Raw genomic sequence first — 24152 nt, 5'->3', positions numbered from 1 at the left:
AAATTTGCTGTAATTGTGCCAATTCAGTCCTCAATCTTTTGCATTTACGTCAATTCAGTTCATCTGGCCAATTTTAACCGGCCGGCGCTGTCGTAGACGCCAGCCATCGGATCAACGCTAACGTGGAAATTTTTAAATATTTTTTCATTTTTTTCTGACTTATTTATTTGTTTATTTTTCTTTTTCTTTCCCACAGTGGCCGGCGAGGCTCGAAACATAAGGGAATGACCATTCCATCGCAGTGCACGCACATCTCCCATGCATAATTTCAAGATGATCAGGGAGCATTTTCTACGAGAAAATTAAATTAAAGATATAAGCCCTAGAAATTTTCTCGGAATTCCATTCATCGAGCAAATCTTATTCCATGGATCGATTTTGTGCGAAACAAGGGACACGGACTCCAAGGCATAGCCCCCTCCGTCATTTCTTGCATAGAGGTCAATTTTGAGCGAATGAGATTGAATCACTGAACGAGGGAACCATGAAAAGGTCAAATTTCTTTTACCAAGATACCCCCTTATTGGCTTATTTGGATCTGCTTCGCTCAATGATTGAATTTCGCATTCCTAATGAAAGCGTGACTGATCTTCAGACTTATCAAAATCCAGCTTAACCTCCGGTCCTCCATATGACAACCATCCTTTCAACAGAACAGGTTTTGTACTATTTACCGCATCCAGGATGAATGTCGAGAAGAATAAACTAGTTAGCTCGTCACCATAGAGTACGATCTTACGGTCGTTTTATTCACCAGGAGACAAATATTTGCAGAGTTCTCGTTAAAAGAGCATAATTGTTCGAAGTACATACCGATGTTGGTGGGCATGAGTTTGAATTTGATCGGTCACGAAGGTTGTGTAGTGTCATCACACTTGTTTTTGCAGTCTTTCTGGTTTTGGACGAAGCTTGGCCCCAGACGTACGGTCGGCCCTCACTCACGACAGAGCCAATCTTCATGCACTTATCAGTAGTTTGCATGCACTTAGAGCCTGACATTGACGTAGAATCAGGCCTTGTCACACTTGCTTTTAGCACTTTAAACACCGAAGTATGAAGACTGGTCCCAAAAGTTGCTCACACATTGCACCTTGCCTCTTGATCCAACTTAATTGATCCAAGAAAAGCGGTAGGGTACCATGTTGCAATTATAAGGTTGGAAGTGCAGTCATCCTCAGAGATGGATAGAAAGACCCGTCTCTTTTGAAATGCCACAAGAGGTCAACTGCTATGATTTCCCTTAAAAAAAATCCCAACTTTAGATCAAGTCCCAAATATGCTCCGAATTTTGTTTTGTCTTGTTGACACCAAAAATCGGCATAAGTGCCGAATCGGCTTTAATGCCGAATCCGGCGTATAATGGAAATCAGCCATCTTCCGAAACACGTCTGGACCAAATTCGGAAACATGCTTAGAAGCAAGTGTGAATGGTATCGTGTCCCGAATTCGGTAATTGATGAAAATATGTATATTTACCGAAATGTGGAGAGTTATAGTTCGGGACGTTGGAATATTTATGCCTCAGGACAGCGACCCTTTCCCGAAATTCGGGAGGTTCACATTTCGGGAATACACTGAAGAATCACAGCCCAGCCATGTAAATCACGACAGCAAGAAGTTACAAGCAGAAGTGGGGATAGTGAGCACGAGCATGTTATGGGAAGTTACTTGTCCATATTTGAAATCATCTTAGCGGTTGAGATCAAGTTTTGGCAGACAATAAAACTGGAAAAACGTGGTTAGAAAAGGCAGTTATTGGAAGCGCCAAAATATTCAAAGTTTGAAAACATGGAGGTAACCGACGAGCAGTTGCAGGATAGGAGGAGATACAAATACTCAGAGGAAGCAAAGAGGAAGACACGACCAACAACAATGCAAAAACATTCAAGCTTATCTGCACTTTAGTTTCCTATGCACCTTTACTTCTTGTATTTACAGCTTCCTGTAGCTTTAGTTAACTTTCAAGTCCTTTACAGCTTTCATATGAGTATTGTAACGTAGCTTGAAACTTTGTTGATCTCATACCCATTTCCAGTCCATTCGATTTCTATCCATTCCATACAATCCCGTGTCACACTTTATTTTTCACCACAACTCTCCTAGTAATCAAGCCACAGAACCTACCTTAATAAAAATCGAAAATCGAAGTTTCGGTGAAGGATATTCCTCGTCGTAAAACGAGCGAACATGTCTAAAAAAAAACCCTAAACTTTAAGATTAGTTTCAAATCTGCCCCAAATTTTGTTTTGTGTAAAAAAAATTAGCAAATTTCAATTTATTTTCAAAAATATACTCCGTGATCCAGTTCCAACTTGACGTGACACTTTCGCGTCGATAACAAATTCATATCAGCAAAGTAATTGGGCGATAGGTACAAACCGACGTCGCATTTCCACTTCGATAACAAATCCAACCCCATAAAAATTGTTGAAATTTTCCAAAATAAAACCATTCTAGGATATGAAAGTTAGGAACGATAACAAATCCATCCCAAAAAACTTTTTTTAATTTAAAAAAAAACCTAATTTTTGGGTTCAATCCAGATTTGCTCAGAACTTTTCTTTATCTAAAAAAAGCCCCATTACTTTGTTGATGTGGATTTGTTATCGACGTTGAAGTACCACGTCAAGTTGGGATTAGATCACGGGGTATATTTTTGAAAATAAATTGAATTTTGGTGATTTTTTTTACATAAAACAAAATTCGGGACAGATTTGAGACTACACTTAAAATTTGAAATTTTTTCTGAGACAAAAAAACGTTGGAGGCAGATTTGGGACTGGACCAAAATTAAGTTTATGGTTTTTTTTGAGACAAAAAAAAGTTCGGGGCAGATTTGTGACTTGGCCTAAAGTTTGGAATTTTTTGGGGAATTTGGCCAAGAAGAAAGAATGTACAAGTCAAATGTAACCTTTCTTAAACTGAAAAATAACTAAGTAAAACCAACACATCTCGACAGAAACTGAACCCTGTTGTAAACAGAAAACATAGGGCTCTAAATACTATTCAAAATCCCAGGAAAAAAACTTCCATAACATACTGCAGATTCCCAGGGTTATTGTAGTTGGTGTGAATGATTTTACCGGACATTAACATGATGGCCAGAGGAGCGAAATCGGGGGTGGTCACCGTTGGCCTTCGCTGAGCATATTTTCGCCACATGGTCAACCTGCTTATTTTGAAGTACAAAAGGCTGCTGAGCATATCCCTCGATTGGTCAAAAGGTTTTGCTGTGAACATACACTGCAAGTATCTTCATGTATTCCAAGACGAAAGATGACTAACTACTTCTCTGAAAGTCAATACCTAGAAATGTCCCAGAGCTACTCTGAACTTCATAGCCAAAAAAGAACCAGAAAAGGGAATGATTCCGGACTTATGCTCAGTTACACTGTCCTGCTAAATGAATTAGCACAGATTGCAATAAAATGCTTAAGGACAAGCCAGTTGCATTACTCATGGTAACAAAGTCGGTGCAGTTGGAAAAGAAGCAAAACCATGGATTCAGTCGTTACAAGATTCTCAGTTTACTCATAAAGATAGAACTTGAAGGAAGCTAGTTCACTATTCAGAGGATACAACCCCTTGCAGCATCATGTTACTGTAGCTAACGTTGACCTTTAGGCCACTCAAAAAGCTCCTCTTGATTTCCTGATAAATTTAAAAGAGAAACTATTAGTAAAATTTTGAGGTGACATATTTTAAAGATTTTCGGTGGATATAGTATCAAATGGAATAATTCAAACACTAAAAGTAAAGTTAAACTGAAACAGTAAAAGCAAAAGTCACTCTTATTGCATATTTACCAAAAGCAGAGAGAGTTGGAAAGTGTGTGCAAGTTACCCGAGCCGCCTCAATTTCTCTATCCTGTTTCAGGATGCAAGGCGAACACGCCCACGACATGCAGAGGAAGAGCAACTCGGATTTCGTAAACAATGACTTGTGGCTTTGCCTGTGCTCAAACAAAGGACATTCAATCTGGTTATTCCACAGGAAAGAGAAAAATGAGGACAAAAAAGTATTGACAATGCCAAAGTGTCCATCAGTGAAACGCGAAACTAAATTATAGCAGTGCAACATTGTTAAACCAGGCTTTTAAGAAAGATAACAGAATTATCGCATTAATTTCAATCTTTGAAGAAGAACATCCTCTTTACCAATGCCAGGACTTCATTGAATTTAGTGTCTATCTGAATGAAACAAAAAAAATCGCTTTAGCTGGCATTCCCATACAAAGGAATCGAGATATTAGCATGTTTGCTTATCGAAACGATGCCCAACATATGAAAGGATCACTTACTCATGTCTCTTCTTTTACTTTTTCTTTGACTTCTCTGATATCTGTAGCAAATACATCCTCACCCTATACGTAGTCAAATTATTAAATCCGTAAAAGCATCGTAACTGAAACCCAAGACGCCAAAAACATCTGATGTGGCGTTAATTATCAAATGTACTCACCTCATTGACAAGTCCAGTCAGGAGCTTCCAGATGCCTGTGCCTTTGAATTATCCGCCTTTCTCCGTAACTACAAGCACCTGGAGAGAGAAGAAAATGTTTCGAATTCGAAACTGCCAAGTCATGATGTAATTTCATCAGAAACCAGGCATCTGGAAAGAATGAACTTGCACGTATATGTATTGGCTTATGAGTTATGATGGTCTAAAAAAGGCCCTTTGTCCGTTCCTTCCTCTAATTTGACGGTCTTAAGAGTAGCCAAAAGAAAGAATCCAATGAATGACATTGAGGTTTCACAGTTTTCTCTCCTTTTTCATTCAGACCAAAAGCAGCAACAGCCACCTTAAGCGAAGCATCTGCGTGTACCTAAATACTTCCTGCCCAGTTCGCATGAAAACAAAAATCATGAGAACGCTCGATGCATCATGAAATTGCTCGCTATTGCTGCACAAGAAGCATGTCCCGGGAATTGATCTATCATAAGCCAAGCTACCGGAATATGTTCCGTTCCATGGAGAACTGTATGTACCTTAACTAGTGACTTGACAAGGTGTGCATGCTCAATGGGCACTTTGATCCACACGCCTCTCCTCTTCTGTGACTCATGATAACTAACAAGGCATAAGACACGCAGATCAAGAAGTTACATCTAAAAGAAAACAATGAAGAGAGAATCAAATTCGTTACCAATTCTCTCCATTTGGGAATTGAAGCCCTGAGCTTATTGATGAAGTTCTGAGTATCCATAAGCTCCTGGATTTCAACTTCAACTCCATCTAGCCAGCATCTTCCCAACCAAGTAATTCTTGATCCTCACTACTGGCAGTCTTATCTTATGATATCAAAATCGGCATCCTAAGAGATAAAACAGAATATACTGAGTATTCACAATTCACCAGCTTAAGTTACAGCAGAAGACCAACTATCCGCACTGACTATAACTGTGAACACTTGGACCAAACATTCAGCGTAAGAGGTGGCAAAATATGAGAGGACAAATTCTGGAACAAAGTGACAAAAAGAGACCGAGTATGATGGACCAAAAACGACTATTTCTCTTAACTTTACCGAGCGGAGTCTTGATACATCTAAACTTTTTGGTAACCTAGGAGTCACTTCTGTTTTGGGTTCTGTTTTTCCTTCCCTCCCTATTTCAATAGGAGCATATGTTCAGACGTATTCAACAGTTGAATGGTTATGGTAAAGAGCAGATATAGTACATAGAGACAGAAATACAATAAGGACGACGTTTGGCGATAACCAGAACAAAAAACAAAAGCAAGATATGATCATCTGCTGCAAAAGAGTGCACACAAAACAAATAAAATGGTTTATGTACTGTCCCTTAGTTTTTCTTTTTCTTTTCTTTTTTCCGTCATTGTTGTTCCATATATATTTGAACAGATGGTGAGCTTGTATTGTATAGTCATCAGCATTTTGCTGTGTTTGTAAGTGGCCATAGTGAATTCAGAGCGATGAAAGACAATTGAGTCCTTTCTCAGTGGATTACACCTGATAATTGCCTCTCTAGGAGGTTTTCTCCATCTCCATCACTTCTTGCAGCTTATTCTTCAATGGATCATGGTCGATTTATAGTTATTATGAAGATGACTAAGCTGCGATATTATTTTGCTCGCTGATGCAGTTCTGTGTCTCTACTCATTTCGTGCTTTTTTCCCTTCCAAAGGAGAGCACCAAACGAAAAGGGAAGCGCTAATTCTTAAACATCGCTATACCATGAAAGTGCAGTAACTGTTCGTACTTCGGAATGCAAAATCACAGTTTGAATGGATTAAATCTTCCAGGGATTTTTCGTATGCGTGGCCGCAGAAAATATCAATTACACAGGCTGCTTAGAAAACAACCTTTAGAAATTAGAATAAGAAAAGTGATTCTGCTTCCCCAGATAGCTTCCCGAAAACAACACTAATCCAAACCAGACTATGTTAACAGAACTTTGTATAAACTACTATAGCAGGACAGAAGATGTGGCTGTTTCATGCTATCTATTCAGCGCATCCACAACACAAGAAGCAAAAGTTCATGCAACATCACAACCGAGAATTTTTTGCCTAGTCCCAGGTCCATTGGACCGACTCCATCCTAACCGCTACGAAATCAGCGGTGGGGATCAACGTGGTCCAGTGGGCCCAGGTCTAGGGAAGAAATTCCCCATCGCAACCCAGGAATTACGTAGAACTTGCAAAGTTCTCCTGAACACCAAGGTAATTATTGCAGTAGATGTGAGACCTTTTGTCACTCCAAGTCATCGTTGCCAAAGGTGCGAAACCGGGGTAGCCATAATTCGCCCTCGCCAAGCAAATCTTTGCCGTAGAACTGAATTGCTTGTTTCTGACAATGAAAGGTTGTGCTGCGTACTCCTCAATTGGCATCCACTAGAATCAAATATAAAAATGGTCTACTTCGGTTCATAGGTTTGGCCAAAGAAATAACTAATGAATGATCATCCTTTAACGCCCCCAGTAAGGGGGTGGATATTAATAGTCATTCAGTGAAGTCACTCGTCCTTGCTTAAGAAACATTATACGTTTTACTAGACTCATTGTTCAGCACAAATGAGCAAGAATGCAAGATTAAAGCAACGCAGCCAGTATTGTGCAAGACAGCCCGAGCAAAGATTTAATTAGTAAAAAGTCGCCCTACTTCTACCAAAATCAATAAGATTTGCAAGTGCGCTATTTACCTGGGCCGCCTTGACCTCTACATTCTGTCTCTCGATAGAAGATGATCGTGGCTGAAGCACGCAAAGGAAGAACAAATCTGATTTCGTGAAGAATGATTTGTGGTCTTGCCTGCGGTAGCACTTAAGAGATAGTATTTTAGAAAAGAGAATGCAAATTTGAACATCAGAAGGTTAAACATGGAAAAAGGCACCACCGCCCGCAGCGGCTGCGTTGGCTTGCGCTCTTGTCCACCCACAAAGGGATCGGAGTTCGAACCCCAGCCTAGTCGTTAGGGATTCTTAAGTGTGGCGCCGTGGTGGTGGGTCCTGCGTTAGCGTCACCCCAGATTTACCCCTCCGGCTGTCGGCCGTGCGGGGGTTCCTGGGTTATTAAAAAAAAACATGGAAGAAGGCTCTAAATGAAGGCCAAAACACCGCAATCTGAAGTAGAGGATTTTCTTTACCTGAAACAGAGGACTTCGACGAATTTAGTGTCTACCTGCAGAACTTAAAAGAATATGGCTTCAGTTGGAATTCTCAAGTGAATGCCTCAGAGAATTAGCTTTTCAACACGACTTAAAACTCGTCACTTACTCCCGTCTCTTCCTTTACTTCTCTGACTGCTGCATGGCCTATATCCTCACCCCACGGGGATAGAGTCACAGTCAAACAATTGCAATACATATTGATAATTTTGACGCAGCACTTGATATCTTAGACGTACTCACCTTGTTAAAAACTCCATTGGGGAGCTTCCACGCACCCGTACCTTTGAACCTTTCACTATTCTCTTGGACGACAAGCACCTAGAAAGATAAGGGGGTGAAGGTTTTAAGTTCTTTTAAGTGTTGAGTGTGTGGCTGTATACTTGTATTAGAATCACGTTGAAAACCAGATAAAACAGAGCGAAAGCATGTGCCGAAGAAAAGCTGATGTACAATTTTGCTGCGTTTTGTCTATTCATAAGGCTGCCATTGATGGATTGAATCACTTAAGAGAGGAAAACAGACAGAAGATTATAGATTTTTGCTAAAGATGAGAAGGCTCATCGTACTTCAAATGCTCATATGGCTGGAAGTCACGTTACAAAACGGCTTGTCGTATAGATATCCTAGTCAAACCAAAAGATTATAGCAAGGCATGGGCACTAAAGACAGGTGTCCGCTTATCAACAATGGTAACATACATGCACACGAATCCAATGAACATTGAATGCTAAGGATTTCTTCCCAGGCGAAATTACTGGCGATCCTATCTATCCTTCTAAAGGATTCAATGCCTATAAAGCAGGCGGATTTCACGGACTGCACATCTCTAGTTTTACTTGCTGATTCAGGGAGAAGTGTCCGGTGTAAGAGTCCGAGCTTGAACTTCTAAGAACTACTGAATGAGCAAACCGAATGTTAGATTTCATCTCCTTGCATCTTCCTATCAGATATTCTTAAAAGGGCTAATGCAAGAAATGAGACAATGGCAAGGCAGAAAGTTACCTCTCTTTTATCATTCAAGACGAAAGCACCAACGCGCACCCCATGTGAAGCATTCACACGAATAAGATTGGGGGTCACAGGAAGCCAGAGGACAAACATCAAGTAACGCCCTTCAGAATGGTGGTGCCTAAATCCTTCCTGCCAAATTACGGGACGATATTGCAATCAACCGTCTATTTCATACCTAAGCCCATCAAAATTTCTGCTAGAAAGAGATTAAACAAGTATGGACGATGGAGTTGAACTAAATCTCATAGTGGTCAATACTAATTATCAGCCAAGAAAAAGCATACAAAAGTACCTCCTCCATACTACCGTCAAGATGTGAACATTGAGTGACCAATTTGATCCAAACAACCTTCTTCCCCTGCAGCCAAAAGATACCCAATAAGAACAGATGTAGTAGTAACAAAGCGGTATTGTTACAAATTGAAAGTCAAAAATTGACAAGACCGAAGAAATGCAAGTTGAGTACATGTTGTTTCCAGCTTGATAGTGAAGCTCGGAGCAAATGGGCAAAGACATAAGCATCCATACGCTCCTTCATCACCACAGATCTGTCTCTCTTCATATTCTCCTATCTATACTTTCCCCAACAGAAGAATGCCATTTCCCTACCCTCTCTCTGTCTTCTTCATATTCTCCTATCTATACTTTCCCCAAGAGAAGAATGTCATTTCCCATCACATACGAGTCCATCAGTGCATCATCAGTCGGATCGAGCGGATTCAACTGCTCGATGGAATTCTGGATTCACATGATGGAGTCACTTTGGTTATGAAGGAGCGTATGGATGCTGATGTCTTTGCCCCTTTGCTCCGAGCTTCACTATCAAGCTGGAAACAACAGGTATTCAACTTGCATTTCTTCAGTCTTGTCAATTTTTGTCTTTCGATTTGTAGCAATACCTCTTTGTTACTACTACATCTGTTCTAATTGGGTATCTTTTGGTTGCAGGGGAAGAAGGTTGTTTGGATCAAATTGGTCACTCAATGTTCACATCTTGTCGGTAGCATGGAGGAGGTACACTTACATCTTTCTTCTTGGCTAAGGATTAGTATTGGCCACCGTGAGATTTAGAGTGCGTTTGTCTCGGTGAAAGTATTTTCTGAAAAAGTATTTTTCAGACTTTCATTCATTTGATTGTCCAAAAATGATTTTATCAATCGAAAATACTTTCCGGTTAAGGAAAATATTCATATATAAATTTAGAAAAATGAATTTCCTAATTTAATAAGGTAAAAATATTTTTCGGAATTGATTATCTTAAATTTGTAAATATTTTATTTTTCTTTTTTTTTTCCTTTTCTTTCCTTTGTTTTCTTTATCTTTTTTCTTTTTTCTTTTTCCTTCTTCCTCCCTCCGCTAGTCTCCGGCAACCGGCCACAGGCTCGCTCGATCCAGGCGAGCCTCGAGCTCATCAACCCGAGCTCCGTCGAGGCTAGTGAGCTCGGGCTCGCCAGATCCAAGCGAGCTAAGCTTGGGCTCAGCAGAGGATGGCGAGCTCGCGGCTCGCCAGATCCAAGCGAGCCCGAGCTCGGCCAAGGCCAGCGAGCTGCGAGCTCGGCCAAGGCCAGCGAGCTGCGAGCTTGTTAGCCCAAGCTCCGTCGAGGCTGGCGAGCTCGCAGCTCGCCAGATCCAGGCGAGTCAAGCTCGAGCTCGGCGAAGGCTGGCAAGCTTACAGCTCACCAGATCCAGGCAAGCCCGAGCTCGAATGAGGCGAAGAACGATGAGCTCAAGCTCACCTGTGGCCATCGCCAGCCAGTTGCGGAGGAAGAGGAAAAAGAAAAAGGAAAGAAAAGAGAAAAAAGAAAAATAATTAAAAATTTGAAATTTTTTAAAAATAAAAGAAAATTAAAAATAATTAAAAATTCGATTTTTTAAAAAATAAAATAAAATTAAAAATAAAATAAAATTCTTATTGTTTTAAAATAAAAAATTCGATTTTTTTTGTCCGAAATAAAATCATAAGATTAAAATCATTTTCCAAATAAAGGAAAACTGACCGTTTTCCTGGAAAATGATTTCCTGGAAAACATTTTCCAAAAACGGTACATTTTCCGTGAAAGTTACAAATTTAAGATGATCAATTCCGGAAAGCTTTTTCACTTTCCTAATTTAAGAATGCAATTTCTTGAAAAATCCATTTGTTTCGTGGAAAACATTTTCCAACATATATTTCCTTAGGAAAATGAGTTTCCTAATTAATGGAAAAGGTTTCCTTATCAAAAGCTTAAATTCAGGAAAATGATTTCCTCTTTAAAAGAATCGGAAAACTTTTTACGAAGTATGACTCGCTATTGGCGCTTGAACCCGAAACTCTAAGTTTAGGCACAAAAACCTCAACGTTAGTTCCCGAGTCTCGACATTTAGGACCAGGTCTTGGTGGCCGAGCTCGAGACCTCAGAGTCTAGGGCCCGGACTCTAGGTACCCACGCCCGGGTCCATCGAGGTTGAGCCCGAATCCCTGGTGCTCGTACCCAATGATTCGGCACTTGAACTTGGGTCCATAAATGCCGTGCTCAAGTCCCCGATGCTCGAGCTCTAGTTCCGATCCTTCTGCCCGAATCCATAAAGGTCGTGCGCAAGTCCTCGACACTTGGGCTCGTTTCTTTAGTTAATGAAACGTTTGTTTTTATAAAAATAATTATTTAAAAAAATCGAATTTTTATTTATATTATATATATTTTTAAATAATTTATTATTATTTTAAAAAAAATCGAATTATTTATTATTTATTCTTTTCTTTTCTTTTTTCCTTTTCTTCCTTTTTCTTTTTCTTCTTCCTCAGGCCGGTCGCCGACCGCGGCGACGGCCGGCGGGCTGTCGGCCTCTGGCGGCGAGCTCGAGCTCGCCCTAGGCCGGCGAGCTTGAGGCTCGGCCATTCTAGGCGAGCCCGAGCTCCGCCGAGTAATTTGGCAGAAAGTTTCATTGAGTTTGTACGGCAAGTTCGACTCCATCGTCCGTACTTGTTAAATCTCTTTCTAGCAGAAATTTTGATGGGCTTAGGTCTGAAATAGACGGTTGACTGTCATATTGTCCCGTAATTTGGCTGGAAGGATTTAGGCACCACCATTCTGTAGGGCGTTACTTGATGTTTGTCCCCTGGCTTCCTGTGACCCCCAATCTTACTCGTGTGAATGCTTCACATGGGGTGCGCGTTCGTGCTTTCGTCTTGAATGATAAAAGAGAGGTAGCTTTCTGCCTTGCCATTGTCTCATTTCTTGCATTAGCCCTTTAAGACTAGCTAATAGGAAGATGCACGGAGATGAAATGTAACATTCGATTTGCTCACTCAGTAGTTCTTAGAAGTTCAAGCTCGGATTCTAACACTGGACACTTCTCCCTGAAGCCGTAAGTAACACTAGAGATGTGCGGTGCGCGAAATCCGCCTGCTTGATAGGCATTGAATCCTTTAGAAGGTTAGATAGGATCGCCAGTAATTTCGCCTGGGAAGAAATCCTTAGCATTCAATGTTCATTGGATTCGTGTGCATGTATGTTACCATTGTTGATAAGCGGACATGTTGGACTTTTTACCTTTTTCCTAACAGAACCTGTCTTTAGTGCCCATGCCTTGCTATAATCTTTTGGTTTGACCAGGATATCTATACGACCAGCCGTTTAGTAACGTGACTTCCGGCCATATGAGCATTTGAACTACGATGAACCTTCTCATCTTTAGCAAAAATCTATAATCTTCTGTCTGTTTTCCTCTCTTGAGTGATTCAATCCGTCAATGACAGCCTTACTTTCTGAACAGATAAAACGCAGCAAAATTTTACATCAGCTTTCCTCCGGTGCATGCTTTCGCTCTGTTTTATCTGGTTTTCGACGTGATTCTAATACAACCACACACTCAACACTCGCAAGAACTTAAAACCTTCACACCCCCCCCCCCCCCCCTCCCTTCTCTTTCTAGGTGCTTGTTGTCCAAGAGAATAGCGGAAGGTTCAAAGGTACGGGTGCGTGGAGGCTCCCCAATGGAGTTGTTAACGAGGTGAGTACGTCGAAGATATCAAGTGCTGCATCAGAATTATCAATATGTATTGCAATTGTTTGACTGTCACTCTATCCCCGTAGGGTGAGGATATAGGCCATGCAGTTGTCAGAGAAGTACAGGAAGAGACGGGAGTAAGTGACGAGTTTTATGTCGTGTTGAAAAGTTAATTCTCTGAGGCATTCACTTGAAAATTCCAACCGAAGCCATATTCTTTTAAGTTCTGCAGGTAGACACTAAATTTGTCGAAGTCCTCTGTTCCAGGTAAAGAAAATCCTCTACTTCAGATTGCGGTGTTTTGGCCTTCATTTGGAGCCTTTTTCCATGTTTAGCCTTCTGATGTTCAAATTTGCATTCTCTTTTCTAAAATACTATCTCTTATGTACTACCGCAGGCAAGACCACAAATCATTCTTCACGAAATCAGATTTGTTCTTCCTTTGCGTGCTTCAGCCACGATCATCTTCTATCGAGAGACAGAATGTAGAGGTCAAGGCGGCCCTGGTAAATTGCGCACTTGCAAATCTTATTGATTTTGGTAGAAGTAGGGCGACTTTTTACAAATTAAATCTTTGCTCGGGCTCTTGCACAATACTGGCTGCGTTGCTTTAATCTTGCATTCTTGCTCATTTGTGCTGAACAATGAGTCTAGTAAAACGTATAATGTTTCTTAAGCAAGGACGAGTGACTTCACTGAATGACTATTAAGATCCACACTTTACTGGGGGCGTTAAAGGATGATCATTCATTAGTTATTTCTTTGGCCAAACCTATGAACCGAAGTAGACCATTTTTATATTTCATTCTAGTGGATGCCGATTGAGGAGTACGCAGCACAACCTTTCATTGTCAGAAACAAGCAATTCAGTTCTACGGCAAAGATTTGCTTGGCGAGGGCGAATGATGGCTACCCCGGTTTCGCACCTTTGGCAACAACGACTCGGAGTGACAAAAGGTCTTACATCTACTGCAATAATTACCTTGGAGTTCAGGAGAACTTTGCAAGTTCTACGTAATTCCTGGGTTGTGATGGGGAATTTCTTCCCTAGACCTGGGCCCACTGGACCACGTTGATCCCCACCGCTGATTTCGTAGCGGTTAGGATGGAGTCGGTCCAATGGACCTGGGACTAGGCAAAAAATTCTCGGTTGTGATGTTGCATGAACTTTTGCTTCTTGTGTTGTGGATGCGCTGAATAAATAGCATGAAACAGCCACATCTTCTGTCCTGCTATAGTAGTTTATACAAAGTTCTGTTAACATAGTCTGGTTTGGATTAGTGTTGTTTTCGGGAAGCTATCTGGGGAAGCAGAATCACTTTTCTTATTCTAATTTCTAAAGGTTGTTTTCTAAGCAACCTGTGTAATTGATATTTTCTGCGGCCACGCATACGAAAAATCCCTGGAAGATTTAATCCATTCAAACTGTGATTTTGCATTCCGAAGTACGAACAGTTACTGCACTTTCATGGTATAACGATGTTTGAGAATTAGCGCTTCACTTTTCGTTTGGTGCTCTCCTTTGGAAGGGAAAAAAGCACGAAATGAGTAGAGACACAGAACTGCATCAGTGAGCAAAATGATGTTGCAGCTTGGTCATCTTCATAATAACTATAAATTGACCATGATCCATTGAAGAATAAGCTGCAAGAAGTGATGGAAATGGAGAAGACCTCCCAGAGAGGCAATTACCCGGTGTAATACACTGAGAAAGGACTCAATTGTCTTTCATCGCTCTGAATTCACTATGGCCACTTACAAACACACAGCAAAATGCTGATGACTATACAATACAAGAACACCATCTGTTCAAATATATATGGAACAACAATGACGGAAAAAAGAAAAGAAAAAGAAAAACTAAGGGACAGTACATAAACCATTTTCTTTGTTTTGTGTGCACTCTTTTGCAGCAGATGATCGTATCTTGCTTTTGTTTGTTGTTCTGGTTATCGCCAAACGCCGTCCTTATTGTATTTCTGTCTCTATGTACTATATCTGCTCTTTACCATAACCATTCGACTGTTGAATACGTCCTAACATATGATCCTATTGAAATAGGGAGGGAAGGAAAAACAGAACCCAAAACAGAAGTGACTCCTAGATTACCAAAAAGTTTAGATCTATCAACACTCCGCTCGGTAAAGTTAAGAGAAATAGTCCTTTTTGGTCCATCATACTTGGTCTCTCTGTCACTTTGTTCCAGAATTTGTCCTCTCATATTTTGCCACCTCTTACGCTGAATGTTTGGTCCAAGTGTTCACAGTTATAGTCGGTGCTGATAGTTGGTCTTCTGCTATAACTTAAGCTGGTGAATTGTGAATACTCAGTATATTCTGTTTTATCTCTTAGGATGCCGATTTTGATATCATAAACATGTCAAGTCAGTAGACAAGCAAGATAAGACTGCAAGTAGTGAGAATCAAGAATTACTTGGTTGGGAAGATGCTGGCTAGATGGAGTTGAAGTTGAAATCCAGGAGCTCATGGATACTCAGAACTTCATCAATAAGCTCAGGGCTTCAATTCCCAAATGGGGAGAATTGGTAACGAATTTGATTCTCTCTTCATTGTTTTCTTTTAGATGTAACTTCTTGATCTATGTGTCTCATGCCTTGTTAGTTATCATGAGTCACAGAAGAGGAGAGGCGTGTGGATCAAAGTGCCCATTGAGCATGCACACCTTGTCAAGTCGCTAGTTAAGGTACATACAGTTCTCCATGGAACAACAGAACATATTCCGGTAGCTTGGCTTATGATAGATCTATTCCCGCGACATGCTTCTTGTGCAGGAATAGCGAGCAATTTCATGATGTATTGAGCGTTCTCATGATTTTTGTCTTTTTGCGAACTGGGCAGGAAGGATTCGGTTACAGGCAGATGCTTCGCATAAGGTGGCTGTTGCTGCTTTTGGTCTGAATGAAAAGGAGAGAAAACTGTGAACCATCAATGTCATTCATTGGATTCTTTCTTTGGCTACTCTTAGACAGTCAAATTAGAGGAAGGAACGGACAAAGGGCCTTTCTTAGACCATCATATCTCATAAGCCAATACATATGCGTGCAAGTTCGTTCTTTCCAGATGCCTGGTTTCTGGCGACATTACATCATGACTTGGCAGTTTTGAAGTAGAAACATTTTCTTCTCTTTCCGGGTGCTTGTAGTTACGGAGAAAGGCGGAAAATTCAAAGGCAGAGGCATCTGGAAGCTCCTGACTGGACTTGTCGATGAGGTGAGTACATTTGATAATTAACGCCACATCAGATGTTTTTGGCGTCTTGGGTTTTGGTTACGATGCTTTTACGGATTTGATAATTTGACTACTTATATAGGGCGAGGATGTATTTGCTACAGCTATAAGAGAAGAAAAAGAAGAGACAGGAGTAAGTGATCCTTTCATACGTTGGGCATCGTTTCAATCAAGCAAACACGCTAATATCTCGATTCCTTTGCATGGGAATGCCAGCTAAAGCGATTGTTTTCATTTCATTCAGATAGACACTGAATTTGATGAAGTCCTGGCATCCAGAGAAGCAAAAGAAGAGACGGGAGTAACTGATCCTTTCATATTTTGGGCATCATTTCGATAGAGCAAACGAGTTAATATCTCGATTCCTTTGCTTGGGAATGCCAGCTAAAGGGATTGTTCTTATTTCATTCAGATAGACACTGACTTCAATGAAGTCCTGGCATTCAGGTAAAGACTTTTTGTATGGTTTGGTCTCGCATTTCACTGATGGACGCTTTGGCCTTGTCAAGACTTTTTGGTCCTCAGTTTTCTTTTTCCTGTGGAAAAACCTGATTGAATGTCCTTTGTTTGAGCACGGGCAAAGCCACAAGTCACTCTTTACGAAATCCGAGATGCTCTTCATTGGAATGCCATGGCCGTGTTCGCTTTGCGTCCCGAAACAGGATGGAGAAATTGAGGCGGCTCGGGTAACTTGCACACACTTTCAAACTCTCTGCTTTTGGTAAATGTGCAATAATAGCGACTTTTGCTTTTACTGTCTCTGCTTGACTTTACTTTTAGCATTTGAATTATTCCATTTGATACTATATTCACCGAAAATCTCTAAAATTTGTCACCTCAAAATTTTACTAATAGTTTCTATTTTAAATTTATCAGGAAATCAAGGGGAGTTTTTTGAGGGGTTTAAAGGCCAAAGTTAGCTATAGTAACATGATGCTGCAAGGGGTTGTATCCTCTGAATAGTGAACTAACTTGCTTCGAGTTCTATCTTTATAAGTAATCTGAGAATCTTGTAACGAATGAATCTATGTTTTTGCTTCTTTTCCGAGTGCACTGACTTTGTTACCATGAGCAATGCAACTGGCTTGTCCTTAAGCATTTTATTGCAACCTGTGCTAATTTATTTAGCAGGGCAGTCTAACTGAGCATAAGTCCAGAATCATTCCCTTTTTAGGTTCTTTTTTGGCTATGAAATATAGAGTAGCTCTGGGAAATTTCTAGGTATTGACTTTTAGTGAAGTAGTTAGTCATCTTTCATCTTGGAATACAAGAAGGTACTTGTAGAGTCAGATGGCCAGGTTTTGCTGTGAAAATACACTGCACAGCAGCCTTTTGTACTTCAAAATAAGCAGGTCCAATATGTGGCGAAAATATGCTCAGCGAAGGCGAACGGTGGCTACACCGGTTTCGCTCCTCTGGCCGTCATGTTGAAGTCCAGCAAATTGATTCGCACCTACTGCAATAACCCTGGGAATGTGCAGCATCTTATGGAAGTCTTTTTCGGGGATTTTGAATAGTATTTGGGGATCCCCCTGTTTTCCGTTTACAACAAGGTTCATGTTCTGTCGAGATGTGTTGATTGCACTTAATTATTTGTCAGTTTAGAAAGATTACATTTTCTATTCATCTCTAAAAGAAAGCCTTTTCGGTTTGTAACGGGTTTAAGTTCAATATTTCACTCCGTGGCCCAGCTAATTAACAAAAGTCCAATCGAAAATTTGACTGCCCATGGTACGATTACTTTGCTCAAAAGAACTAGAGTGCTCAGCCGCCGTCCGGCTACACCACCATAACGAATGGTTCTCAAACAAACAGAAGATAATGACCCAAAAAAAAAAATAGAAGATGAGAGAGAGCCCTTTCTCCTTCTATTTCCGAAGGCTAAGAAGTTGGTGCCGAAGTCAACACTTTGGGGGTCGAATAAGAAGTTCAAATGGCAACATTGAATCACCGAACAGTAATAAAAAAAAAGGGTTAAATTTCTTGTACCAAGATACCTTATTGGCATGATTGGTCTGTTTCGCTCCACGGGATTTCGCCTTTGTGTCGGAAGTGCGACTGATCTTCATAGATATCACAATCCTGTTTAACCTCAATAACAATTCGACAACCATCCGTTCAACGGAATATGACCTTTTCGATGAAGAACTGGTTCGTACTGTCTACCACATCCATTATGATTGTTGAGAAGAATGAAATAGTTAGCTCGTTACGACAAGAAAGTGATCTTGCGGCAGTTTTATTTAACTGAGAGAAGAGAATCATCGGGTGGAGACGAATATTGCAGATTTCTCATTAAACAGGCATGGATTGCTCATGGTGCAAACTGACATTGCCGGACATGAGTTAGAATTTGATCGGTCGCGAAGAAGTGTAGTGTCGTCACACTTGTTTTTTTCAGTCTTTCTGCTTTTGAATGAAGTTAGACAGAGACTTACAGTCGGGCTTCACTCAAGACGGGGTCAATTTTCCCGCACTCCCCAGTAATTTGCATGCACTTAAGCCTGACATAGACATAGAATCAGGCCTCATCACACTTGCTTTTAGCACTTCAAACTCCATAGTATGAATATTGGTTCCTACTATTTGCTCACATGTCGCACTTTGCCCCTCGATCCAACTTAATTGATCCAAGAAAAGCGACAAGGTATGATGAAGTTGCAAGACAGAAAATACAATAAGGATGAGGTTTGGCAATGACCAGAACAATTAACAAAAGCAAGACTTGTTCCTCTCATCTGCTGCAAAAAGAATGCAAATTAAAAAGCGGACGAAACAAAGAAAATGGTTGGTGTACTGTCGCCTAGTTTTTCTTTACTTATTCGTCATTGTTGTACCACATATATTTAAACAGATGATGGTGTTCTTGTATTACATAGTCATCAGCATTTTGCTCTGTCTCTGTGAGTGGCCATAGCGTATTCAGAGTGATGAAAGACATTGAGCCCCTTTCTCAGGTATTACACCAGGAAGTTGCCTATGGGGGACGTCTTCTCCATTTCCATCACTCTCTTGCAGCTTATTCTTCAATGGAGCATGGTCAATGTACAGTCATTTTGAAGGTGACTAACCTGTAAGATTATTTTGCTCACTGATGCAGTTCTGTGTCCACTCATTTCGTGCTTTAGTGCCCTTCCAAAGCACCACACCAGACGAAAAGGGAAGTGCCAATGCTAAACATGGCTATACGATGAAAGTGACGTAATTGTTCATACATTAGAATGCAAAATCACCGCTTTAATGAATTAAAACTTCTTGGGACTTATTTTGATTGCACGGCCACACAAAATAACCTTTACACAGGGTGCGTTTAAACCTTTAGAAATCACAATAATAGAAATGATTCTGCATCCAAAAACCATCATTTCAAACCAGACTATGTATACAGAATTTGACATAAACTATTACAAAATGACACAAAATGAAGCTGTTTCGTTCAATTTATTCAGTGCATCCATAACACAAGAAGCAAGAGTTTACGAAGCATCACAACCAGAAAATTCTTGTCTAGTCCTAGGTCCATTGGACCGAGTCCATCCTAACCTTTGATTTTGTGACACCTACATGTCCGCCCATGTGGGGCTCACAAAATCAGTGGTGGGGATCCACACAGTGCAGTAGGCCTGGGTCTAAGGAAGAAATTCCGCATCACAACCCAGGAATTACATAGAACTTGCAGAGTTCTCCACATTATCGGGGTTATTGCAGTAGATGTAAGTCCTTTTGCCACTCCCAGTAGTTGTGGGCAAAGCAGCGAAACCAGGGTAGCCTTGATCAGCCTTCTTCGAGCATAGCTTCGCCATGAAATTGAATTGCTTGTTTCCCACAACGAAAGGTTGGGCTGCATAGTCCTCAATTGGCATCCACTATAATCAAAACAAAATCCATTCAGTTCAGATCATAAATTTGGCCAAAGAAAGAACTAATGAATGATCATATCTTTTTTTTCTTTTTGGTCGAAAATGATCATCTTTTAACACCCCTACTAAATGGGTAGATCCGAACAGATATTCAGTGAAGTCAACCGTCGTTAATGTGCTTAAGAAATTATACGTTAAGTTTTACTAGATTCATTGTTTAGCACAAATGAGCAAGAATGCAAAATTAAAGCATGCAGCCGAATGTTGTACAAGACAGCCCAAGCAAAGATTTAATTAGTAAAAAGTCCTCGTACTTCCACCAAAATCAAGAAGATATGCAACTGTGCAATTTACCTTGGCTGCCTCAATCTCTACATTCTGTTTGTCAATAGAAGATGATTCTGGATGAAGCACACAAAGGAAGAACAAATCCGACTTTGTGAAAAATGATTTGTGGCTTTGTCTGTGATAGAACATAAGAGATAGTATATGAGAAAAGCAAAAGCAATTTCAAACATCAGAAGGCTAAATACAGAAATCTAAATGAAGACCAAAACATTTTAATGCACCACAATCTGAAATAGAAGATTTTCTTTACCTGAAACAGAGGACTTCGACGAATTTAGCGTCTACCTGTAGAACATAAAAGAATAAGGCTTTAGTTGGAATTCTCAAGTGAAATGCCTCAGAGACCTTACTTTTCTACACAACATAGAACTCATCACTTACTCCTGTTTCTTCCTTTACTTCCCTGACAACAGCATGACATATATCCTCACCCTACGGGGATAGAGTCACAGTCAAACCATTGCAATACATATCGATACTTCTTATCTAGCACTTGAGATCTTAAACATACTCACCTCGTTCACAACTCCAGTGGGGAGTTTCCACACACCCGTACCTTGGAACCTTCCACTATGCTCTTGGACTACAAGCACCTAGAAAGGGGGGGAAAGGTTTTAAATTCTTTGAAGTGTTGAGTGTCTGGCTGCATTAGAATCACGCTGAAAACTAGATAAAGCAGTGTGAAAGCGTGCGCCAAACGTAAGTTGGTATAAAACTTCACTGCATTGTATCTCTTCACAAAGTAAGGCTGTTATCCACGGGCTAAATCCCTTAAAAGAGGGAAACCGATAGAAGATTATGTGATTGTTGCTAAGATGAGAAGATTTATCGCACTCCAAATGCTAATATGGCCTGAAGTCACCTTACTAAACGGCTTGTCATAGATATAACCTAGTCAAACCAAAAGATTATAGCAAGGCATTGGCACCAAAGACTGGTTCTGTTAGGAAAAAGAAAACAAATCCAATATCTCTGCTTATCCACAATGGCAACATACACGCATACAAATCCAATGAATATCGAATGCGGAGGTTTTCTTCCCAGGCGAAATTACTGTGATCCTATCTATCCTTCTAAAGGATTCAATGCCTATCAAGCAGGCTGATTTCACGCACTGCACATCTCTAGTCTTACTCACTGCTGCAGAGAGAAGTGTCTGGTGCTAGAGTCTGACACTGAACTTCTAAGAACAACCGAATGAGCAAATCATATGTTACATTTCTATCTCTTTGCATCTTCCTATTAGAGAGTCTCAAAAGGGCGAATGCAAGAAATGGGACAATGGCAAGGCAGAAAGCTACCTCTTTTTTTTCATTCACGACGAAAGCACCAACGCCCACCCTATGTGAAGCATTCACAGGAATAGTATCGGGGGTCTCAGGAAGCCAGCGGACAAGCATCAAGTAATTTGGTTCAGCATGATGATACCTAAATCCATCCTGCCAAATTACCAGACAATATTTCAATGAACCGTGTGTTTCATACCTAAACCTATCAAACTTTCTGCTAGAAAGCGATTTAACAAGTATGGACTGTCAAGTTGAAGTAAATCTCACAGGGGCAAATACTAATTCTTAGCCACGGAAAAACACATCTACGCACCTTCACCATAATGTCAACAAGATGTGAATATTCAATGGGCAATTTGATCCACACGCCCTTCTTCCCCTGCAACCAGAAGATACCCAATAAGAAGAAATACAGTAGAACAGAGTGGTATTCTTACAAATCGAAAAAAAAAAATTTTGTGACAAGACCGACGAAGTACAAGTTCAGTACCAGTTGTTTCCAGCTTGATATTGAAGCTCGGAGCAAAGGGGCAAACACATCAGCATCCATATGCTCCTTCATCTCCACAGTGACTCCTCCATATGAATCCTGAATCCCATCGAGCAGCTGAATCTGCTCGATCCCACTATCGTTTTTTTCAGCCATGCCTTGCCTCAAAGCTGACGATGCGGTGATGGACCTGTATCTGATGGGAAATGGCACTCTAGGAGCTGATCCTGGACGAATGAAGCGACAACTCATCCACTGATTGATATTGGTTTGCCTAGCTCAAAAGTAAAGTAATAAACCCTAATAGGAATATACCCAGAACAGAGAACACTACAACACTACTATTTATAAAAAAGTAAAGGAGGAAGACTTCAATAGTCTTTTCTCTGGTTTACAAAGTCAACTCCCCAACGAAGAGTCTCTTGGGTGATGCTCCTTGCTTCCTTGAATATTACTGTAATTTTTCTCATTATATATTTGTCCAGCAGCAGCCAAGACCCCTCACTAATCCCTCGTCCAATGGATACAATAAGCTCGAGAGCATCAAGACAGCGACACCCACGAAGAAAAGTAAAAAATTTCTGATAAAAAAGGGATCGAACACAGATACTAACTAGATCGCGAATGTCATCGAATCTAACAGACGAAGAAACGCTGAAATTGGGTACTTGGGTAGGCTTGATCGCCGTCACAGACGACAGATTAAATAATGAAAACTTGCGAATACCAAATGCATCGATCAGCGCGCGTACCCTCTAGAGCCTTTCGCTTGCAAGGAGCGAAGGTACTCAAAAAGTGGCCCTGCACGACCGATCTTGGCACGGAGCTCCGGTTCGCGATGAGAAGCGGGTTGAAAAGCTGGATGCTCCTCAGCCTCGGCACGAACATCAAAACGGGGATGATGGGAGACGAACCGTTTTTTTTCCAAGGTGTCCAGTTATCGCTCCAACGGCCAAAGGTGGAAGCAATTTGAAAGACTGAGACCGGGGATCCGTTAACTATATAGAGGCTCTTCCGGGTCTTCTGCGAAGCTGAACTTCGTCAGGAGGGATGGCGTGTGATCTGGAGATCCGAAGATTTGCTGGGAACGTTCGCTTCGTTGATTCCAAACCTCCGCGGACACGGAATTGAAGAAAAATGCAGAGATGCAAGGCTCGACAAGTGCGAACAACACACTTGCAGATGCAGAGACCAGAGACCAGAGACAGAGAAAAGAGAAGATTCACATCACAAGCTCAGAACTTGCCATGTTATGGGTCGTCACCTGTGTTGGTATTCTCGCTGTCGTTGTAGATTAGCAATTGGTCACCAGATTTGACTATTTTATATATATATATCCTTAATCGATTATAATTGATATTATCTTTATATTAGTCGTCTAATAAAGCATGTAGCATTCATTAATATCGAAGTATACACGAATTATTCTTATCCGTTGACAACAGAATAATGTTTGTCGTAAGCTATTCATCGATTGCATCGCAAATTATCATTGAACTTTTGAACAAGTGGATCGCATTTCTCGGTCGCTTCATAATAGATCTTAGCCTCCAGAGGCTCATTTAATGAAATTGGCATAATGGGTACTGCATTTCTAGGTTGTTATGCCGTACGTGCTTCTTTCATATTGTAAGGATTCCGTTAATGAGATTAAGCATACTTAATAAGAAATTTTACGCTTTTCGAAACGCCGATTGCAAATGACACGAGAAAAGATAGATTATAAGCTGCAAATTGTCCTTATGTGGCTGGTTAATAAAATGTCTTGAGGACACTTAATTAACGGAGTCCTATTAACAACGATTTCAATCGCTTCGAACGTGGCAAACTCTTATTATTGTGGACCATCGCCCAGCTATTCAAGCTTTCACTAACGATGTTATTATGATGATAGTTGTGTTTTTTCCTCCTTCCCTTTTACGTCTATTGATTTTGTGATCTAAAGACCTTCCGCGTTTCAATCTCGAATTGTGATGATCAAAGACCTGAGTTCACAATATTAAAGTCGTGTCAACGGATGGTCATCGGAGTGCACGACGAGCAGAGTGGGACATTTGAATGACGGGGATGGCAATCCCAATCTAGGACTACGAATGGCCATAAAAAAATACGTTTGATTGACCGGGCCAAAATCCTAAGGGAAAATGGAAATAGCAAGGACTTTGAGATTGGAAAACGACAGAAGAAGAGGCCACGCGGCAAATCATTGAAAGTGCCTGCCCGTCTTCCCCCTGTTGTTCACGGTAACTTCATGGAAATCTACCTCTTGACAATGAGTCGAACCAATTG

At 40.7% G+C, this 24152-nt stretch overlaps 2 protein-coding genes, 1 long non-coding RNA gene and 1 pseudogene across 3 annotated transcripts; 2 read left to right on the top strand and 2 right to left on the bottom strand.

The window, feature by feature from the left end:
- Positions 1-5404: 5404 nt before the first annotated feature.
- LOC115668308 (nudix hydrolase 2-like) lies at positions 5405-9568 on the bottom strand (annotated as a pseudogene).
- A 1995-nt stretch (positions 9569-11563) lies between these two features.
- On the top strand, positions 11564-17532 carry LOC115668816 (nudix hydrolase 2-like). The gene is made up of 13 exons (XM_056308250.1): positions 11564-11825; positions 12554-12631; positions 12715-12765; positions 12861-12895; positions 13026-13134; positions 13440-13642; positions 15250-15331; positions 15487-15521; positions 15759-15858; positions 15959-16009; positions 16121-16177; positions 16289-16323; positions 17189-17532. Exons 1-13 carry the CDS (start codon positions 11727-11729, stop codon positions 17391-17393), a joined length of 1140 nt encoding a protein of 379 aa, XP_056164225.1. The 5' UTR covers positions 11564-11726; the 3' UTR covers positions 17394-17532.
- LOC130138830 (uncharacterized) lies at positions 16332-17100 on the top strand. Its single transcript, XR_008817114.1, has 2 exons — positions 16332-16597; positions 16753-17100. It is a non-coding gene; the product is annotated as an uncharacterized LOC130138830 (long non-coding RNA).
- A 1687-nt stretch (positions 17533-19219) lies between the features above and the next one.
- On the bottom strand, positions 19220-23050 carry LOC115676145 (nudix hydrolase 7-like). Its single transcript, XM_030599027.2, has 9 exons — positions 22616-23050; positions 21864-22090; positions 21687-21752; positions 21386-21523; positions 20600-20677; positions 20466-20516; positions 20335-20369; positions 20091-20199; positions 19220-19742 (listed from the first exon to the last, which is right to left on the bottom strand). Exons 1-9 carry the CDS (start codon positions 22749-22751, stop codon positions 19539-19541), a joined length of 1044 nt encoding a protein of 347 aa, XP_030454887.2. The 5' UTR covers positions 22752-23050; the 3' UTR covers positions 19220-19538.
- Between the last annotated feature and the right edge of the window lie 1102 nt (positions 23051-24152).

The sequence above is a fragment of the Syzygium oleosum genome, unplaced genomic scaffold (genome assembly GCF_021117445.2).
Source record: "Syzygium oleosum isolate NSW1041296 unplaced genomic scaffold, Sole_v2.1 Sole_v2.01, whole genome shotgun sequence".
Classification (NCBI taxonomy): domain Eukaryota; kingdom Viridiplantae; phylum Streptophyta; class Magnoliopsida; order Myrtales; family Myrtaceae; genus Syzygium; species Syzygium oleosum.
This window is presented reverse-complemented; position numbering and strand designations above follow the sequence as displayed.